Raw genomic sequence first — 21,732 nt, forward strand, 5'->3', positions numbered from 1 at the left:
TATTTTTTTTTGGATTAAAGGTTGAAAATAATTTTCTTGTATGGCAATAGCAAAGTTTTCTTTGATGTGATTTCTAAATAAACATTTCGTCTTGCTGGGTTAAAGGTCTGTCTGATTTGTCTTTATTAGAAAATGATCAGATACATGTATTTATCAATGTCGGTTTTAAATCTCTTGCTTTGTTGCCAGGCTCATATTCTCTTGTCATTTCCTCCTTTCTTTTGATTGTGTTTAAATAATGTAGAAGAAATTGTAAATGAGCACATATGGATTTACATAGACTTGTTGTTTTTATATCAATAAAGCAACTTAAAGTAGGTGAGAGGGCCACAGAAGAGTGAAACAGAATCCTCAGACCTCTAGGTGGCAGCAGGACACAGAGACACGGGCTGATCTCTGAGGATGTTTCCCCTTGGATGCATGATGCTGAGTCCCTCGCCTGCCTCTGACGTTTGCCTGCCTGGCAGGCTCTCTGGAGCTTCACTGCAGTCTGCAAATACGTGTCAGTGATTTTACTCTCTGGAGCATGAAAATAAATGAAGTCTGCTGCGTTGTGTGCAGTAAAATACACACAAAACACAGACATATTGAATTAGTTGTTGGAAAGAAGGTGTAATAAAAAACAACCTTCATGATAAAGCCCTATATGTTAATTCTAATTGCTGTTTTATTCCCTTCTGCTCAGTACCCACTGCGGTTTGACTGCATTGAGTTCATAAATAGGCAGTGACGACTCCCTCCTAATCCTCCCACTAATATTGCAGTGCTGCCGTAAAGTTATTTATAGCTCTGATCCTGTTGGAAAGCTTCTTTGTCAGTGTGTCTGTGGTGTCACAGTGGTGGAATCAACAACAGGTCTGCTTCTCTGCAGGAGACACCCCTGCACCGAGAACACACAGACAAATATTAATTATGTTGTTGAACACACAGTGTCCTGGTCACAGCTATTTTTATATCAACTGAAGCAGCTTGCTCTTGTTTTTAAGGATAAGGAGCATAATCAGATCAAGAAGACAGATGTTTTTAGGAACATATCTAGAGCCATTTAAGTGCCGGACATGATTGGAGGGGGGGAAAAAAAGATGCTGTCTCCTCAGAGCTCACTGTGCCGCTTTATAATTCATTGTTCTCTTTGACTTTGTCCCTGCTTAACCTCAGGATTATCTGCTGTCTTTATTGAAAAAGCCAATGGGCCAGATAAAGATAATTACACAGCCGTCTTGATCCTATTGGTTCACATGCAACTTGGATAGACGTGGTACAAATCTAGATGTGGCATAGTCTTGACGTGCATGTTCACAGGGGGAGATATTTTTCCACAGCCCGTCGGTCACTCCAGTAGGGTATAGGGCATTCACATTCCTTACAGACTATATGCAAGCCCTCATTAATGTTCCAAGGATTGCATAGATATAATTCTGCTACTAAGAGCTGCATTTGCAAATCCAACAAGACAAAAAGACAACTGAAGAGATGCACCTGAAAGTCAAATTCGGAGTTATAATCAGATGCAGAGGATGATTTGAGAATGAGAAGAGGGGACCATAAAAAGAACCAGGAGTATAATTGCACTCTAATTGGCCCATGATTCATTGTCCCCGGACAGCTCTTCATTTCAGCTTATCCCCTCCTTTTGTGTCTTTTGATTCCACGGGATGTCAACACGCCGCCCACCCCTCTGCCTCTGTGCGCCCCTCAGGAGAGCAGAGATATAGGATATAGAAATAAACTCCTCTCTCTGTCTTTCCTCCACATACACACACATACATACACACACACATACACGTACACAAAGGAGTGACATCATTCTGTCAGCGGGAGAAAATAGCATGCTTTCCATTGACATCACTCTACATCCCGTTGCTAGGAGACACGGGAGTCAACATTAGTTACTATGGCGACTGCACTTCACCTTCAGAGCTACTGACCTTTTTGGTTGTGCTCGGGAGACTAGAATGTGTGTGTGCGTGCGTGCGTGCGTGCGTGCGTGTGAAGCAGACAAACGGTGGCCCTTGTGTTGTGTAATGTGAGCATCCAAGGTCTGGTTGACTCGTCCGCCGGAGTGTAGTGAATGTTACAGTAAATTCAAGACAGAAAGACCTCTGAGATGTTTGATCTGCAGTGTTGAAACGTGACAGCAGTGTAGTGGAAGTGTTGTTCCAGATGAATAAATGAGAGGAAAGATACTGTCACTACTCCTGCCTGATTTAAACATGAGCTTGTACATCTTTCATCAACAGATCAGGTGTGTTTGCAAGTCGTCAAAATTCCATACGTTTGCTGAAAGCTCAGAAGACAAAAGACCGGAGACATACAGACTGATTTGATACAGTATATTTATTTATATATATTTATATAGATTTCCCTCCTTCAAGAGACCGACTCCTAACAGTGTCTGTTGCGTTTACCTGAGGACAGAAACTTTAAAAGAGGTCCAGCATCAAAGAGTGATTGTAGAATGAGCAACAGAAAACAGCACAAGTGAGAGTAACACATAGATATCTAAGCTGGTTTAGGCTTGAGGAGACAGGTATGGTACCATGTCTGGTACACTACTACATGCTGATGATAAAATATTAGCACAGCTAGGTCACAGTGACTAGAAAGAGCCCCTTTACACTTTAACTACAGGAGCTTCATGTAAACAAACAAAAGATGCTTGTTTAGTAAGGTTGAACGTGAAGGACATTTGTCTCACTAAGTTTGAAGTGGTCAGCTAAAATACATTTTGCACAGTGTTACAGAAAGTGCTACAGACTGTCCCAGACAAATGTTTCATAGCTCCCTTAATTAACATCATTGGATGGAAGGAGAGTCAGTGGCTAAAAGTGTGGCTGAAGAGCTGCTCCAATCTTGTTTCAATTTCTGTCCTTTTTTGGCACAATTGGAGCAGCTTTCACAGCTGTCATTTGCTAATTGAGTTTAGCAGGCGCATCAATGCCAGTCCTCTAGAGAGGGACACGGGCAGAGGTGGGCATTACAGGGCTTTTTTGGATTAGGTTGAGTTCAGGGCCAGTTTTCCACTCCAAGTCTGGTCCTCTGTGCCACCCTGCACATCAAGGGGTAATGTTGTCCCAACAGGACATTCTTCCACCCCAGCACCACCCACATCCTGCCTCTACAAGGCATCCCTTCATTCCCTGAAAGGGCACAAAGCTCATCTGCTTCGACACTTACCCACACGTAACATCTCAGTCAGATCTTTGATCTTGATCTTGATGATTTGGTGGCTATAAGTGTTACAGCAGTGGAGCTGCAGGCGTTCCTGCTGGTGGGGGCTGAAGCTACCCTCACCTGTGCAGATGGACTACATTCTGTTTGGTTACTTTTGAAAATCAGGTTTACTTTTTTTTCAACTTTGGCTTTCATGTGCAAAAGCTACTTGAAGAAACAAGCAAAAAAACATAGCTTATGTTTCATGACCTGTACAGTAAAAACATCATGACACAATATTTAAATGACTTTGTGGGAAATATCCATTCCCCAACTTGTATAAAAGGGTAAATATACCCCATAAAGGTAAACAATGGTACACATACTGTATATACCTGTATATTCCTTAATAATTCTCTGGGAATTATACTAGTCTTTGACTTTCCTTATCAGACTAGAGACCACTTATTGTAACTGGTCTCAACGGTGTCATCCAACTACAGTGCTGTTTTGAATATTTAGTCATCATCATATGTACAGGTGCTCTGTACTATGGCTCTGCTCCAGAATATATGACACTCAATTAAAACAAAGGGCAACATAGCAAACTATAAAGCCAGTTCCCAAGACAGCCAACAGAATGACAAATACTAACAGTGGTATTTCATGACACACGTCGACGCTGAGATTCCTGACAACCATAACAAAAACATGAACATATAAAATGCACCAACAGCGGGCTAATTAACAGCAATTTACAGGGAGAGACATTCACAGGGAAAGTGACACATCATGTGGGATGAATTGGTTGAACTAGCACTGCTAAATGTACATAGCATAACTCTTTTTCTTCTTCAACTGCAGCCATGCATACCAACAGGAAGTTTCACTCATTACTTCCTTTCTAAGGCGTGGAGCGCTGGGCTCCTCAGAGAGATCCTCTAGCCCTCAAGACGACTGAGACCTCAGTGTCCCTGCTGAGCGTAGATGGAAACATATCATTGTCCAGTCAACCCTGTCTTCCATTATCACTGCATCTTCCCGTCTAGGGCCTTACTCTTCTCACCACTGTCGGCAGCCATGGACTTCCAGTATCGATGGCAAGAGAGCTCAAGCAGCTCCAGCCCTCCGATCATCTTCTGTTGGGCCACAAACACTCCGACCATAACCAGGAAGAAGAGCCTGAAAGAAGCCCACAGCCACAGGCCGGTGAAGCAGAAGGCGATGAAGCTGGTCCAGTACAGCAGAGAGGCGGTTTTAATCAGAGCCACACGTAGCTCCGTCTTGCAAGGCGGCACGCGAGCGATGCCGTCCCTGTCGAAGCCCCGGGGCTGGCCTGAGTAGAAGTCCCGCAGTCGAATCTCCTTCTCAGCCCAGCGCTCCCGACACCAAGACTCCAGCTCAGAGCTGGAGGCAGGCAGTGAGGTCACAGAGTAGCGGCGGACGTGGAAGTGGATCTCACGTGGGAAATGCCCCAGGATGAGGTGGCGTTCTGTCTGAGGGATGTTCTTAGGGTATGCCACTGTGATGTCATGGACAGCATCCAGGTTGTCTCCTGATAAAAGGGACACAGTTTTAAATTATTAGGTATGACATCTGCTTACCTAATAGTGTAATTTGTGCTCATATAATCTCTTTTAACTTTGAAACACTGTTAGACATTTCACATTCATTTATCTCACCTCACAGATTGAACACAAATGAATCAGAAATCTACTGACCAATGAGAACTTAGTTGCTATGATTTTAACAAAAAGGGAACATGGTTGCATAATTTCTGTCTACGTGTATTCAAATCAGCTTTCAGTGTGTTTAAGAATGGATTTAAGGATTCATCTGTTTCATTTTGAGGCTCTTTGTTCTTTATTAGATAGGGCACCTGAAGATAGACAGGAAATGTTGGGAGTAGAGTGGGGGATGACGTGCAGCAAATGGTCGTGGCCAGGAATCAATTCAGTGACCGGTGAGGACTATGGCCTCAGCACATGGGGTGCACGATTAAACCACAAGGCCAACCGACACCCTGCCTTTATTTACCTCAACTTGTATTATAGATCTTTTTAACCATTACAATTCTCTATGTTTTGCTAACACTGTAATGGTATACATTTCATTTTTAACCTGATCATTTCAAGACTTTTAAATGATACTTACTGTAACTTGAACTTTCAGTTCAAGTATATTTTTAAATCTTATATTCAAAATATAATATTCACCTGGACTCTTTAGTAACTGGAAACCAGCAGTTTTGGTTTTGCACAATACGATACTGCAAGGAAACTTAACACTATCCTGTTTCCACATCCAAACATGTCACTGGAACTGTGTGTTTATAATCCCCACTCTTTTTCCATTACACATCAACCACTAATTAGAGCTCAGAGCTTTATCCTCTATTTGCCCTTAAAACTACCATGAGCCCTATACCATCATGACAGAGCTGCAGTGGCCTTACAGCACATAAGTAACACTGAATTAAATATCAAGTGGACAGGATGACACCTGCCAGTGCCTGCCTCTGTTCGGCTCAGCTCCACTGCGGTAAAATAGAGCTAAGAGGGGCACAGTGGACTTGGACAAAGAACAACATGCACAGCATGTCAGTCAGCGGTGCGGCAAGAGGGAGAGGAGAATTAGCCAAGTCTGATGACATCACACTGATTCCCAACACCTGCTTAGAGAGTTAGTGCTATGCTCAGCATCCAGGAGCGGGTGGGGAAGGAGACAACAGGGCCAGAGGTGGTATTTAAGAACGCTGGAGGCCTGCCAGAATTAGCTCATAGGGAAACATGAGAGTCTCAGAGGTGTTGTAATGGCTGGCGGTGGGATGAGGCAAAGCACTGACACTTAAAAGAATAACGGGTATGATCGCTGCTCCACAAACAGCGTCAGTGGATTAACTACAATCATCATGACAGCGTGTTATTTTCCCTTGGTTTTGCTGATAGAATATTTCCATCAAGATGACAGACGCGCTGTCCTACAGCTCGGTCTACTGCTTGACCGGCAACTAACGACAACACTCTCTTATCATGTTTAATGTTGGTATGATTTAAAAAAAAAAAAACAGCTGACATGGATCATATCTGACCTTTTCGTAGTCTGTCCACAATGAAGGTGAATCCAGTAGTGCGAGGGTGCAGCACATACTCAAACTTGGGCAGGCTGTGCTGAGCAGCAAACGCATCACTCTTTGTTCTGGTGTTTTCTGCAAGAGAGAAAATAGTTTCATCTTTCGTCCAAATTGCTTGTACATGTGAACTATTAAAAACAGTGTTGCCTAAGAGTCAAGTGACATAACATATCAAACCAAAAAAAATAAACATGAACTGATCTTTTGATCTAAACAGTACACTTATTATATCAGTTCTATTTAAATCCAATGTAATGTCATTCATGGTCGTTTCAATGCCTCTTTGACTTTGTTTTTAAGAGCTGCCTACAGCTCAAAGTTCACTTTGTACACTGTGAAAGACTTCAGTCTTGCAAATAATGTGTCTGTATGAAAAAAAGATTAAGACCTTGATCATAATTGAGATTGGGGAAAAAAACCCAGAATAACTCAAATATGGAAACAGAGGTAAATCAATATCAATGTTTGTTGCAGGATTTGACCAGATTCATGAATCAAACAGTGACAACTGCATACACATTTATAAAAACCAAAGGAGGATATAAACACAGGAAAGATGATTGTTTATTAACTCAACATTCTTCAGGAACTTGTTGCAGGCACATGTAAACTATATCATGACTCATGAGTCAAATTATGTAACCAGAAACCCCTTCAGGCCCACTTGTAGGACAAAGGGACTAAGGGCAGGCCTGTGTTAATAAGGCCTCAGCTCTACCACCGGGACAAAGCTGTTACTTGTTCATCTTATTAAATGTTTCATTCAGTCCTCTACCTGTGCCAGTCAGGGTCACAGAAACTCTCAGAGAGCCTTAAGTGCACCCAGGACCTGAGTCCAGTAGATTGGGGTGTGTATGCATGTCTCTACATTAAGTATTAGGAGTGTAAAGAAAGAACATACTGTTTGTTTCTCCTTGTTTCTTATGTCATATTAAGCCTTGAGGCTTAAGTGGCTTAAATGCAGACATTGGTGCACATACAGACGCACACACATGCACAAGCGCAAACACAACATCAAAAATGAAACCAAGCTAAAAGCCCTAAATCTGCAAGCCTATTATGATGTAACGCTACTAGCCCCCCTTCTGACATCATGGTATGTAAACAGAAGTAAGGCTTCCCCTCGTAAAGATACTCGGGACTTTGATTGGCTTAATCGAGATCTGAAACGGCTTTAGACATTGGTGTCGCTGCCGCTTTGACTGGTAGATCAGAGCATTCCTGCAGAATTAACTGTGAGGGGTGTGTGTCAGGGGATCTGGCCACGTCTTATCACTTTGAAATTGTGTTGGCATAACGGTGTCAGTGCAAAGGTGTAAGACAGGTGGAGAACCACCATGAGTTAGTGGGCGACACTCACAAAAACAAAGTGAAATGTGGTAAAACTGTCCAGAAATGAACAGAATCTCTCAGTGTTAGCGTCTCACCTGTGAGGTCTGTGCCCTCTGGGAACAGAAGCAGCTGCAGGGGCTCTCTGATGTCACAGAAGTAGTCCAGCATGTTCTCCATGTGCTTCCTGTCCTGCTCCCAACGGCGCTGAATAAAGATGAAGCAGGCCACCTGCATCGCCCAGCCTGGAAAAGAGAAATGTTGTCCTTATGAAAATGATTATTCTCAACCAATTCTCTCAGATTTTCAAAGCAGACGGGGCCTTTGTTTTCCAAAAAGAGCATCTGACATTGGGCCTTGTGTTTACCAAAGCTCTGAAACATACTGCCCCAGTGTTCTTGAAGGGATGTAAATCATATTCAAATGTCAAGTTTATTAAAAACACTTACCTAAGAAAAATACATTGTTATACAACAGTCCTGTAATCAATCTCACCTTCACAAACATGACAATGTTTAGTTTTTTATTGAAGCTGTTCAGAGAGTTGTTCATTGAGACTTTAAGGTCAATATTGGACTGGGAAGCTGTGGCATGTCATTCTGGTAACTTTTACACCATCATACTGACAAAATGTTTCTTTTGCTGTATTTGTCTCATATATATGAATGATGGTGGAATAAAGGGCGCAGATTTGGCCTAATGGCAAAATTACGAGGACATGTAGCGGGCGGCCTGGGTTCGATTCCAGCTTGCGGCCCCTTTCTGCATGTTGGTCGCCCACTCTCTCCCAGCTTCCTGCTCTATCCACAGTCCTGTCCTGTCTGAATAAAGGTGTAAAAGCCCCAAAAATAAATAATAAATAAATAAATAAATAATCGTGAAATGAAATAAACAACAGAGACATCTTTCTATATAATAGTTTTAAGGACCAGCTAAATAAAGTATGAAGCAACATTTTAATTACATTCAGGGACAGTGGGGGTTGTCAGTCTTTGACACCTGTGTTTTGGGGGTCGTGGCCTGAAAAGTTTGGGAACCAATGCTCTAGAATGAGCAAACAAATTAATCAATGTCCCTCTACAACAGTTTTATAAACTACAACTGAAATGTTCATGAGGGGAGGATTTATTGCAAGAAAGTTGTATTCCACTGCATCAGATTAAGCCTCCTGATAAAGTTACAGTTCCTTTTACAAATTTACATCTACCTGTCAGCCTTCTTATTTTATCTCCTCCCTGTATTGTAAAGTGAACAGCTTAGTAATACATATGCAAGGTTTCTGAAAGACTGCTTTGCACAGCAGGTATTACAGAACAGTTTGCAGAGGTGTGCAGGTCTGTGTGTGTGTCTGTGCTCAAGAAACTGTACCCACTGTATACCCACCAAAGCCAGGCACAGCCTTCAAGGCAGCCTTGAGGCAGATCTTCTCCAGACGAAGGTAGCTGTACCTGAGCAGACAGCACCAGAGGAACATCCAGTCCAGGCGGGTGCGGTGGTTCATGACGATCACACTTCTCTCCCCGGGAATGAAGCCATCGCCCGTTATCACCACCTTCACCCCAAACACCAGCTCCAGCAAGGACTGCAGCGGTGAGAGACGCCAGGGTAGAGGAAGGAGGGAGGTTGAAGATGACAAATGAGAGAGTTAAGAACAGAAGGGAGGAGAGGAAGAGAGTAAAACAGAGAGGTGGATGATATGAAGGGGAGAAAGGGGGGATCATTTAAAAAGATGGTAGAGGGAGAAAGGAGGGACTGGGAAGAGGAAAGGGGGTGAATGAATGTTTAAAAAAAATGCAGAGGAGGGAGAAGGAAATAAATCAATAATGCAATTCATGCGATCACTGTAAACAAGATTTGCATAATTGCTATCAAGGGCAATGTGATCAAATGATACTTGACGAAAGTAAAATCGTATTAATCAGGGGGGCATAAATAAGACCAAGATGACGCAGGTTGTCGTGACTGTGTCAAACCCGGGTACCTTAAGACCATCTGGCAGGCACACAAGTAGGCTAAGTAAAGGCTAAGCTGATGTACACACCACAGGCAGGGTGAGCCAGGTAGCGACGATGCGGTCGGTGATCCAGCGGTACCAAGCCGGGGACAGCAGCATGAGGGGCAGGACGGGACCCAGCATGAAGACACTTCCAAAGAAACTGCCCAAAAACAGGGTCACCACAAAGTAGAGGCCCCGCACTGACACAGCCATCTGTGGAGAGAGGAGACCAGATTAAAGCTACATTAATAAAATGGGATTGAGCAGTCGAAGGGTAGAGCTGAAGTACTAAGAAAGAGGATAAAACATGATGACGTTTACTGAATTTATTTCTGTTTTGGAATTCCACTCTGGAAAAGAGCTTAAGAGGGGTAACTCTGTAATATGAAACAAATGGGATTACCCACAGTGCCATCAACAGCGAACACGGCTGTTCTCTTGTTCCTCTGACATATTTTCCCACAAACAGTGGAAAATCCAGGGCAGACATTCCTGTTGTGGAATGTAAATAGGGGAACCTTTCTGACTGTGGGTGACAAATTGTGGGTGTGTGGTCATTAAATCAAGTGTAGCTGTGGCTTCAGAAATGACTGACTGTACAGTCTGTTCTCTGGTACAAACATCTTCTGGTATTCTTTAAACAAGATAAATTACTGGTGAAATATCACAGCTGGAGCCACCGAAAGCTCGGAAATCTGAGTTTAACTGAGTTTAACATTAACAATACATGATAGTGAGAAACCACAAGACAACATGTCATAAACATTTTAAATGCTGCATGTGCTGAAGTAGCTGAAGTAGTAGTATCAAGCCATTGTAAGCAATAGGGATGTACACATTAAATCGATTGTCGATTAATTGATTGTTAAGAAATTACTCGAAACGCCTTTTCGTTTTCAATTTTACGTCACGTGGAACAAACATCATGTGGTCTCATATTACACTCAGCTATCAGGGAGGTGTTTTAAGTTTAAAGCATGTTTCGATGTGAATCAGCTGTTAAAGGTGTTTGCACACAGCGGAGACGATCAGCTGGCGGCTGTGCGTCAGGTCTCCATGTGCGCTTTTTTAAAGAGTATCAATACAAAACTGCTGCCAACAACGACACGGACACGAAGGTTGACAACTTTAAACAGGACATTTCCCTTTATTTAGATACAAAGCCAACATACTGGTTAGAATTGCTAGTACCCTATGTTTGTAGACCAGCAAGATCAGAGCCGTCTGAGCTTTTCTGCAGCTAGACTGATTATGACCTGGTTGCGCTCCTGGCTGACACCTGACCGAATACACATGTTTATTTTTCTCAATAAGAACAAGTAGACAGAAAACTGGACACTGGGAGTCTGAAGTTCTTTTCTGATAGTATTATGAGCCTTCACTTTATAAGATTATGTCCGGGGAGAATATTTCTGAGCCTGATCGTTGATATTCTGCATGTTAAACATGTACCTGTATTCAAGACCATCAGTTAGATGCATTGTGTTGCTGTAGAAAATATAATTTAAGGTGAAAAAACGTATTTGGCATTGTTTTTAACATGAGTTATAATGTTTTTTAATCCAACCAATCTAATCGATAATTGATCGTTAACATTTCCAAAATCGATCACGGAAAATACTTCAAATGTACATCCCTAGTAAGCAATAATTCATGACAAAAAGCAGGACCATGTTTTTATTTTAAAAGATAGTTCATATTTGTTTTTTATTTTATTGTGAAGTCTGTGGTGTAGCGCTTACATATTTCAGAAGTAACGGTTTTAATGAAAAGCTGTAAATTTTATTGAAAAATTCCAAAAGTCCAGACTGATAAAAGTCATTCAGTGGGCTTCTTTTCATCAATCCATTATCTTTTACCACTTTTCCCTTTCGAGGTTGTTGGGGGGGGGGGGGGCTATCCCAGCTGTCATTGGGTGCAAGGCGGGGTACACAGTTCAGTGTGCTTGATGGCCTAAAAGAAGTTTAAAATAAAAAAATAAAGTCTCCAAAATACAACACCCACATCTAGGGTGGAGGACAGCCTAACACCACTTCAAGCTATGACGATACATTTTCAATACCACTGACCCTGAGGAGGCTTAAACTCTCTCTCTCAGTTTGATGAGGATGTAAATCATTTAATGACAACCTCTGTTTAATGACTGTTAATTTGTTTGAAACAGGCATCAATACTGTGGATAAATACAACTGGAAACCAATCAAGTAGACTGGATACTCATAGGAATGCTTGTTACAGTAGCTGAGACATAGCAGAAATGCCACATGTTCATTGGATCCATGCGGGAAGTGAACTGAATCTGTAACCCGTCTGAAATTCAAAACCAAGCAGGGACCTTCAATTGTCAGTGACACATCTGACAGTTTAAAGGGGGCTTATCTGAAGATACCAAAGGGGATCCCTTGTCATTAAATGACATCAGTGATGACCACTTCGGCCTCCAATGGTCATGTTACACTTATGAGACATGTCCCACTTTGATATCACTGTATCGTGGTACACCCACACAGATGGTTTCACTCGTCTCCCTGATTAGACTTCTTAGAATCTTCCCTTCTTCTCTCTACACAAATTGTTTCACTTTTTCACTGTGAGCTCCTGTAATAACAAGAAAGGCTCCACCAAACCTCAGAGGAGACGGAAGGTCTTTTTTCCCCCTCATAAAAAAAAAAAACCATACATCTAAATTATCTATTGATTTACAGGGTTTGAACACCTGTAATTCCACCTGAATTGGCTCAAAAGTCTGTTTTGGGGACCTTCAATGTGAAGAAAAATATCCAGTTAAGAGAATTATTCCTATAATTAAGTAAAACGTCAAAGTAAGCTTGCTACTTTTAGAAGTAACTTAGTAACTCATTCAGTCCTGGTATTCGGGGCCTTTAAATATTCATGTAGCCGCTTAGCAAAGTCGACCTACCAGCCAAAACATACACTTCGATTTACATGCAGTCAAAGCAAAAACTTATGTGGACTGGATTATAACTGTCTCAAAAGCAACTAAGCCAAGGTACCCTTTAGCAAGTCACTCAAATGTCAATATTTTGATATAGTGCATATGTACATGCTGAAGCACTTGTGTAGAAGTACTGTGTAAATAAACATGCTTTGACCCTCTGCAGAACATTAAAAAGTCTCGAGTTATGCAAGTTGTATCTTGAACCAGGCATGTTCAGAAATCTTTTAAAACAAGCTTCACAGACCGTAAAGTTCCCTTATCTTAAGCATAGCATTCAAAGTCAATTACTACCAAGTCCCATGAGACAAAGGTTAAAGGGGAAATACAGGGAGTCTTAATTTAATGAGGCCTTGGTCTTGCTGATGCTACAGGGAGCCACCTCATCCAGCAGGTGTTTTTTGCTTCTTATCTGAACTGTGCTTCACACCTTTCCACCTCAATTACTGTTATGATTGCACAAGCCTCTGTTCACACCACCTTCCCCGATCACTCCCATCGTCTTTCCCTCGTTGACACCCTCTGCGGCACCATGACGCAGCAAGTCTCACGGCAGCAATCGAAGTGGCTGAAGCTGCATTAAAAAGATGCAAACATGTTTGTGTGCATGATTACCCAGGCAATAAGGGTTTAAGGGTTACTGGCTTTAATGACGGAAAATGTGAGGCAGGAGAGAGAGGTGAGACAACAGTCTTTGCTCAGCACAATTGCCACAATTATGCCACGTCCCCACAAAATGCAAAATACACACCCTTGGGTGGCCGCAGGAACAATCAGATGAGTCTGCTTGGATAAAGAGCAAAAAGGTATGGTGCATCTGGAGCCAGAGATGTGAGAGGTGAATGTAATAATTGATATTCAAGTGTTAAACAAACATGTTTTTCTTCCGCTTGGCACGGACACCTGGGATATAACGCTATTTAAAGGACGCTTCCACAGACATACTTAGTTTCCATACTCCAAAGCATGCACTACTTGTGTCGTGAGTTTGTTTCAGTCTCTCCCAATCGGGTTGATTTAACTACATTTAATCACCATAGTAATAAAGCTGAGAGCACTTCCCCAAACATAACGCAACATGCATTACAGCGCATACGCCTCTTATTCCTCTTCTGAAATCTCTGGCAGACGTTTCACATTCCTTACTTTAAGCCAAGACCAGACATCCCAACAGAGCAAAGCAGAGTTAAGAGGTCAAGCATGTCTGGGCTAAACAACAGCTTCAGTGGTGTCGGCGTGTGTTTGTGTGTCAGAGGCAGACAGAGGGAACAAAAGAGGTGGAATGATAAAATAGATATTTTGAAATTCATGTGGTTTTCTCTTGAATGCCGCTCTATACTACAACTTAAAGGACGTCCTGAGAGAAGATGAGATGACTCGAAAATTTTAAATACTCGACGACTTACTGAGTAAATCACAGGGGTTTGGCAGGCTGGTCAATACCTGGCACTAACAGGGTTTTAATGACCTCATCATCAAGTGATTGTTTCCTGAGGCTGTATGGGTTGTGCAATAGTGTAATGCTGTTCTTACTTTTTTCTTCTTCTATGATTTATGTTTGCTTTGATAAAGAACATGTGCGTTACGGACAATGTGCAACATGTTTCTTTTTTTTAAGTTTTGTTTTGGGGCTTTTTTTTGCCTTTATTGTAGGGGTGTAACGATTCATCTAATACATCGATGTCTCGATTTATATTCCTATGATCCAAATACATCGATCTGTGCTCGGCAAGTTGACCTTCCGGATGACATATATCGATCTAACATCGTTTTAAAAGGTAATACATCGATTGTATCGATACTAGGAAATAACTCATTGGATTTGAGCACGGCAGACTTTATATGGATGTGTTTTTTTTGCACTTTTAATGATAAAGACGTTAAACGTTACTCAATTCAGGCTGCCTGTCTGTGACGTCATCGCCACACGCCAGCAGACAACAAAAAATAGCATGGCAGATGGCAGAGTAAAAGCCGGCGAGCAAGAAGTTATCAAACCACCGTTGCGGTCCAGCGCGTGGAAACACTTTGGCTTTTGCAACTACAGAGATGTTCTAAATAAGTCGCCCGCTGTTTGTTGGATATGTAAAGGTCAAGTAAAGTACCACGGCAACACCACAAATCTATCCAACCACCTAGTAAGGCGCCATGGGATTTCACACAACGCCAACCGTCCAGGCACCTCTTGCAGCGTTACCGCAGCAGCGCACAGTAACATCAGCTCTGCAGAAGCCTCAGGCCTCGCCAGCCTTACAAGAAACAACAGGAACCTAGGACTGTCCAGTATCAAAATATTTATTTCAATCATACTGGTTGAATTTTTGGCTAAAAAGTTACTGAATCGATTTCAAGTCACTGAACCATTTCGGATTGTATCGTTCTAAATGAATCAATATCGTCCTGAAATCGTACCGGCAACCACAAATTATGATACAAATCGAATCGTTGTTACAAAGAATCGTTACCCCCCTACATTATTGACAGGTCAGCTGAAGAGAGACAGGAAATGCGGGGAGCAGAGAATGGGGGAAAGAGGTCTGCAGCCTCTATACATTGGGCACCCAGACCACTAGGCCACCAGCACCCCCAACATGTTTTTTTTAAGTGTTTTTCTGTGTTTACATGCACTGTTTCCTTTTATTGTTTTAATTTGTAAACTACTGCAAGCAACTAAGTGACTGCAAGACTTGATTCCAACTTGTTGTTTGTATTACATCTTCTTAACCTCCAGCCCTGCTCTTCACTGTATTGGCATAGAAACAATACTACTGGACGGGATTCATGTATTACATCCTATTTTAACTGAAACTGGAGGTAATATTGAGCTGGAAATGTATAATAAGCTATGGGGATAACTTAGTATTATACAGAGAACTTGACCATGTGAGTTGATGATGATTAAATTGTGGAAACATGGTTGTCATAATTATCTCAGCAGCTTTAGAGCAGCCCTGCAGGCTGGAAATGGGGACAATATGTGTGGGTAAACAAATGAATAAAGCTCAGTCAACAAAAACTTGGAGTGTAAGCCAGAGTTTGTGTTTGATCAGGAAGATGTTGTATTTACGTTATACTTTCTTGTGATAGTTTAACTGTTTTAAGTGCTTGGTACTAAGTTGGAACTGTATTAAGTACTGGGTACAAAGGATGTAAGGATATATCACAAGATGGTAAAAAATCGATACAAATAAGGGAGGATTAAAATCGATTAAACAAAATTTGTATCTGGATATTATTTTTAAACAGTAGAACACGCTATCTGTATTATACTCCACTTATTCAACATCATTAAGTCTCTTGCGATGCTCTCTTGTCACTCGCTGAGTGGAGGTGTTTTAACTTTAAAGCATGTTTCAGAATCAGCTGACTGCACACAGCGGAGACGTTCAGCTGGGGGGGCTGCGGCTGAGTGACAGGTCTCCACGAGCACTTTTTTTATCTCCGCCGCCAGACTGACTCTGATCCGGTTCCGCTCCCGGGTAACACCTTACTGCGTTTAAATGCTTATTTTTCTCAGTAAGAACGAGCAGACAGAAAACTGGACACTGAGTCCAAACTATGATTCTGTTCAGTTGTCCTGTTGCAGTAAATCCACATGTTGTATACTTCACTCTTTCACCATGCGACTAGGACATTATTCAGCGTGTTTAACATTTTGAACATCTCAATACGATGCGTAGCTGTTCAATATTTTTATACTTTCATTTGGGAATTGTTCACTTTCCATTTCTCTATAATTGTTCTGAAATTTTCCAACAAAGTATTTTTGAATGGGGATTTTAGTGTGCAGTGGCTTTACTTGAGTTACAACACACATTAAAAATAAAAAAGGATTACTTTGTTTAAAAAAATATATCAGAGAAAAAATATATATTGCAACTGTCCATATCTGAGAATTGAAATAAAATAATAGTTATTTAAATTTTGAGTTCAATCCAATTTACTTGAAAATGGTTAGAGAATCGTGAGTGAATCGTATCGTAAACCAAAAATCAGGATTGGAATCGAATCGTGGGTTGAGTGTATCTTTACATCCCTACTGGGTACTAAATGTGCATGTATGTGGATGCTTTATTTCCCAGTCTACCAAATCAATTATTAAAATAACAAGCAGTCCCACCCCTAGTTTAAGCAATCTTATCTGGACCAATAAATATCTGATATCCCTTTTATATTATCTTATATTTTTTTCATTGGACCTTATCCCCTTCTGTAGATAACAACCCTTTGGTAACGTTTAATTATAAGCTAAGTGGGGACACAACCAGGCCCTCAATAAGACCTACCATGTTCTGTATCTATACAATCACTATCCGTGAGCATTGCTTCGTGAATCATTAATTAAGCTCTGTTTTAAACCAAATAAGTGACTACTCTACAGATATTGCTAAAGAATGGTGAAATGACAGAGTCCAAATTGACTAGATGAGTCTTTGAACAGTTCTAAAGGCAATGCTACAGTAACTATGATTTTGCACTTTACTAATCTTGCGATGCAGACCAGATGTAAGCAAAAACACAACACAATACTGTACTGCACTGTTAAAACACAATAATGTTATCATTAGCCGATGCGTGCTGTCTATACATTAAGGTATTCAAAGTAAAAGGCTGTCCGTTATCAATCCAAGGTTTGTTCGGGCTAATGTGCCAAAATCACTGACATCAACAACGTGCATGCTAACGTAAGCTCCGCATGCCTCACCTTAAGATTAAACAGCATTACCGACATTAGAGAGCTCATTCACCGGTCCGCCTTCTGCACAAACTACTAACGTGCAGTCACATAAAGTTTCACATTTAAATAAACTCACCTTTTGTGGTTTTTCCTCCAGAATTAAAGTTTGAGTTGTGCGAGCTAGCTGTGTTAGCTCCAGTGAGTCCAAACACTTGGTTGCGACATAGCAACTTGGCGAGTCAGCTCGCAGTTTGCTAACGTTAGCCAACTGGCTAGCAAGGCTTAACGGGAGATGCGCTGCTCGTCCTCAAAGCTTACGCCCGTAGAAACTGCTCCAAAGCGGATATTTCACTCGCCGAGCAAACTACCCGTCATAGATCATTTCAACATCTTTGAGTATTTGTTTTATTTAACAGCGCAACACTATTGTAGCCACCGCCTTAACGTTAGCAACCCGACCTCTCAACTTGTCACCTCTCACCTGTCCGTACACCCTCACATCAAACGGGGGCGCTGTTTGCACAAGAAGCTACATTCGTGGAGTAGGTGAAGTCAAACCGCAGACACCATGTGAAGCAAAAGTCTGAGAGAAACATGCAGACGGCATAACTGTGGGAGAAAAGCATGCAATAGTTAATAGCACAGTAAAATGTGTTGTTCATTTAAGGCATTTTAAGCATACATACAACCATTATCATTTTCATCATCGTTTTTGTTCCCCCTGCCTATTCTAGACTTAAAGTTAACCAGACTGTTCAATCTTTTTGGTTTAAATAAATGAGTTGTTTCATTTTTATTTGTATTATTTACTAATTATTTTACTGATCCCTTATTTCCTCAAAAAATATCCAAAAACAAATAACTTGAAACATTCATTTCATGAAGCCATATCTTCAAATGGATGAAAGACCTGGAATCAGTATTACTTGCTGAGTTATTAACCCCAAAAACTCTTGTGTTTTTCTGAACTTCATGATCTAATGAAAGCATTCCTTTGTTCCTCACTTTTGAGTTGTGTTGCTCAAAGAACAGTCATCGAAGATACGTTTTTGCCAACTTGTGTGTTTGTGGAGATTTGTTTGCTCTGCAAGCTTTCCAAATGTCTAAATTGTGATTGTGTTTGAATAAGACAGCAACAAGTAGTATTGAAATTTGTGTGACCACACGTCTTATAGTAATGATAATAACTTTATCTGTAATTCTTTCAAACAAAAGTTATAGAATGCTTGTCATGAGCAGCCCAAATATTGAGTGCTTTAGGATTTTACGGCTCACAAAGTTATTCTATGATGTGTAAGGGGACAGATTTTTTAAAATGGGATAAAACACCTTGCATTCAATGTGCATAAATGAAAGAAACAAGGTCAGAGAAAAAAACATCATGCATTAAAGTCATGGTTTTAAAATCTTACTAAAGGAATAAAGTCCAGGGCAATCTTGCCCAAAACATCATTAAAGAATGCATTTTTCAACAATCTATTTTAATTTTATGAGGCCTACAGTTTTAGTAATGTTGAGCGATGTTTTTTGTTGTTAATGTAACACTGGTGGGGAAGGGAAGGAGATTGTTGAATAGGTTACAATGCATCATATTTCAAACCTAATTTGGAACTTAAGCTGTCAAAAATAAAAGCATAGTAAAAAGCATAATATTTCCCTTTAAAAGTAGCTATAGTGATAATATAGTAATATATCAACTGTTGCTTTAATCTCACTGTACACTGCACAAAGCGACAATCACGAATCAAGAATTTAAAGCCATCTATCAAATGATGTATTTAAAGGTTAAAAAGTTACAGGTTAAAAAATTACACTAGTCTACAACACAGCACCAAGAAGAAGTTCATCATTTATGACCTTTGGTTGATGTTTTTTTGAGAGCAAATATACAGCAGACTCCGCTTTGTTTTAACAGACTCCACCTAACAACCGACTTACTTTCTGGAAGTTTAGCCTTTAGAACAACACAAATGTCTTTAGTAGAGGTTCAAATAATTGAAACAAACCTTTGTTCAATAGGTTTGTCCGTTTTTGTGACTAATTTTTGCTTAGTAATTCTGTTTTCAGGTCTTGGGAGGTTTTGCCCATGTTGCAGGGTGCTATAAGCGTCATCCCAGTGTTAGTAATATGTCAGAACTCATTCAAATCTTAAACTAAGTCTCATGATATACTTCCTGACAAATTCCCCCCCAACATAACCTTTTAAAGTAAATCCTAGCATGTGTCATTTGTTTCTTTTACCCTCAGATATGAGCTGTTCTACTGTTACAGAATTACCTCAGCTTTCAGGGATGTGTGTGAGATTGGTCAATGTGTCTGAGTGTATCGGACCATACACATGTTCTCTCCCGTGTGTGTACATACAGCTGTGTATTTGTGCGTGTTGTTGGGGTTGAGACATACTGACAGACAGAAAAGAGAGAGTGCACTTAGTCAAACTCAGGACTTTTCCATGACCTGCTCCCTGTGGCATGCACTCTATCTGAGAGACTGAGTGAACTGTATAGCTCTGTCAGTATAAACTCCTCAAGGGTCAACGCATCACTTCAGAGGAGAACGGAAAACAAGCTCTCTCTCTCTCCCTCGTTTTTTTAGACTTGTGCCAGCTCACCTTCAAACGAGAAGCACATCCACATGATTAATGACGCTTGTCAGAGATAATTTAGCAAAAGCAATTTGATCAGGTACTCCTAATCATATTCCCTTTGAGAATTCCAAATGTCTAAGTCCTCTGGTAAGAACCAGAGACATTTTAATCCGTGTGTAAAACATAAAACATGTACATTCCAGTTATGTTTTCTTATTAAATCCACATGGGAGGTAAGCCAAGGGATATGCATTTTTTTGAAGGATCAAATTAACAGATAAATGTAAAGAATAACAACTTTAATTCATGTGGACATGCCTTTCCACTTACATAAGATCATGCTGCAGTGACAGAGTGACTTTTTTGGGCATTGTACACTGTGTTTTGGTTTATTTTCAATGGAGTTTATTGATAGCACTTTAACGAGGCTTTATTGAAAAAGGAACTCCAGTTTGTTGTTTTTGAAACATTCTTGCCTCTTAGAGACCTCTTGTGCTCTCTTGGAAGTTCAAAGAGCGGACGCCAAAGATGATTTAACTCGAGTCTTCTTTTTCCTCATCCTCGCATTGACTCCACAGCTCGGCCTCACACCTGTAACAATGCTTCACACATTTCTTTTACTCCAGTTTTGCGTCTTTATTTTGGTGTTTTTTATCTCCTTGTACGTCCTGATCCAGTCCCCCTGACTCTTTCCTCTCTTTTTCCATCCTGGTCTCTAGGCAATAAGGATTAAGGGTGGCGGGGCTGTAAGCAGTCTATTTATATCAACAACAGCCTTTGGAAGAGCAATAGGCTGTGGCTTAGCACATTAACACACAAAAATACAGTGTAATGCAGATTTACTGGTGCAGACTTGTATTGATCAGGGCTTTGAAAGGTTGGGGATGAGATGGAGATGTGCCTTACATCACCATGTTAAATAAAGAATAAGTCCCAGGGTGCTTAGACTCATCTGTCCAAATGTGTGCTGTGGTCGTGGGTTCAGCAGGTGCATTTTGTCTTTAATGCCAGACTGTTGACGTGCGCATACAGAGAGGAGTTTGGCAGTATTCACCATGCTTGATTCTAATTAATGTTGAAGTATCAGAGGATTTGTTTTGAATAGTAATCACTACTTTATGGTCCTGATTAGGGCATGACATGGTGCTGTGGGAATTTTCAAATGTCAAATATATTCAGGGAGAGCACATTCATAGATTGCAACAGTTTTAATTATTATCGGTCATGTAATCATTACTGTAGTTTTATTGCAAATATTGATCATATTTCTATTTTTATTTTTGACATAGCTCCCTAACGTCTGTATTATGTGTTGTTATTTTGTTGATAGGGCTCCATTTCTGTTGTCTGTTTCTAACATCTTATGTTTTCTGCCTCTCCTTCTTTCTCACTTTCTTTGTGCATCCAGTCATGGTAGATGGCTGTACACCAATGAGTCTGGTTCTATTTGAGGTTTCTGCTTGTTTCTTGCCAAAGTTATACTGAATCAAAGTTAGACCACTGTAAATGATATTACAAAATATATAGTTCAAACTTGTGCAATATGTAAAGTATAATCTGAGAGCTTTAGTTGGGATTTGGCGCTAAGTGGATAAGTAAAAAAATTGACAGTTTTATTTATCTGTTTGTATCCTTTGTGTTTTTGCTTTAAAGCTCATGTGAGGAGTTTTAGCTGGTTACGATATGGACTGAAATTAAAGTTGGTGTCTCTTTAGGGTACAAAAAGCAAACAGGACCATCAACATGAAAAGTTGTTATTTTTAAATTGATACTTTTAATGTTGAAAACAACATTAAACCACTGGTATCAGACCAAATGATCAACTATATGCTGATGACACAACTTTTATTCACACATTCCATGGCAAAGACGTTTGATGAGTGATGCGTTTTACTGTAAA

The 21,732-nt window shown here is 40.6% G+C and overlaps 1 protein-coding gene across 1 annotated transcript; it reads right to left on the reverse strand.

The window, feature by feature from the left end:
• Nucleotides 1-2,319: 2,319 nt before the first annotated feature.
• lclat1 (lysocardiolipin acyltransferase 1) lies at nt 2,320-17,812 on the reverse strand. Its single transcript, XM_034675698.1, has 6 exons — nt 17,382-17,812; nt 9,657-9,824; nt 8,999-9,197; nt 7,714-7,860; nt 6,245-6,361; nt 2,320-4,708 (listed from the first exon to the last, which is right to left on the reverse strand). The coding sequence occupies exons 2-6, from the start codon at nt 9,822-9,824 to the stop codon at nt 4,182-4,184; spliced, it is 1,158 nt and encodes a 385-aa protein (XP_034531589.1). The 5' UTR covers nt 17,382-17,812; the 3' UTR covers nt 2,320-4,181.
• Between the last annotated feature and the right edge of the window lie 3,920 nt (nt 17,813-21,732).

This window comes from Notolabrus celidotus, chromosome 22 (genome assembly GCF_009762535.1).
Source record: "Notolabrus celidotus isolate fNotCel1 chromosome 22, fNotCel1.pri, whole genome shotgun sequence".
NCBI lineage: Eukaryota > Metazoa > Chordata > Actinopteri > Labriformes > Labridae > Notolabrus > Notolabrus celidotus.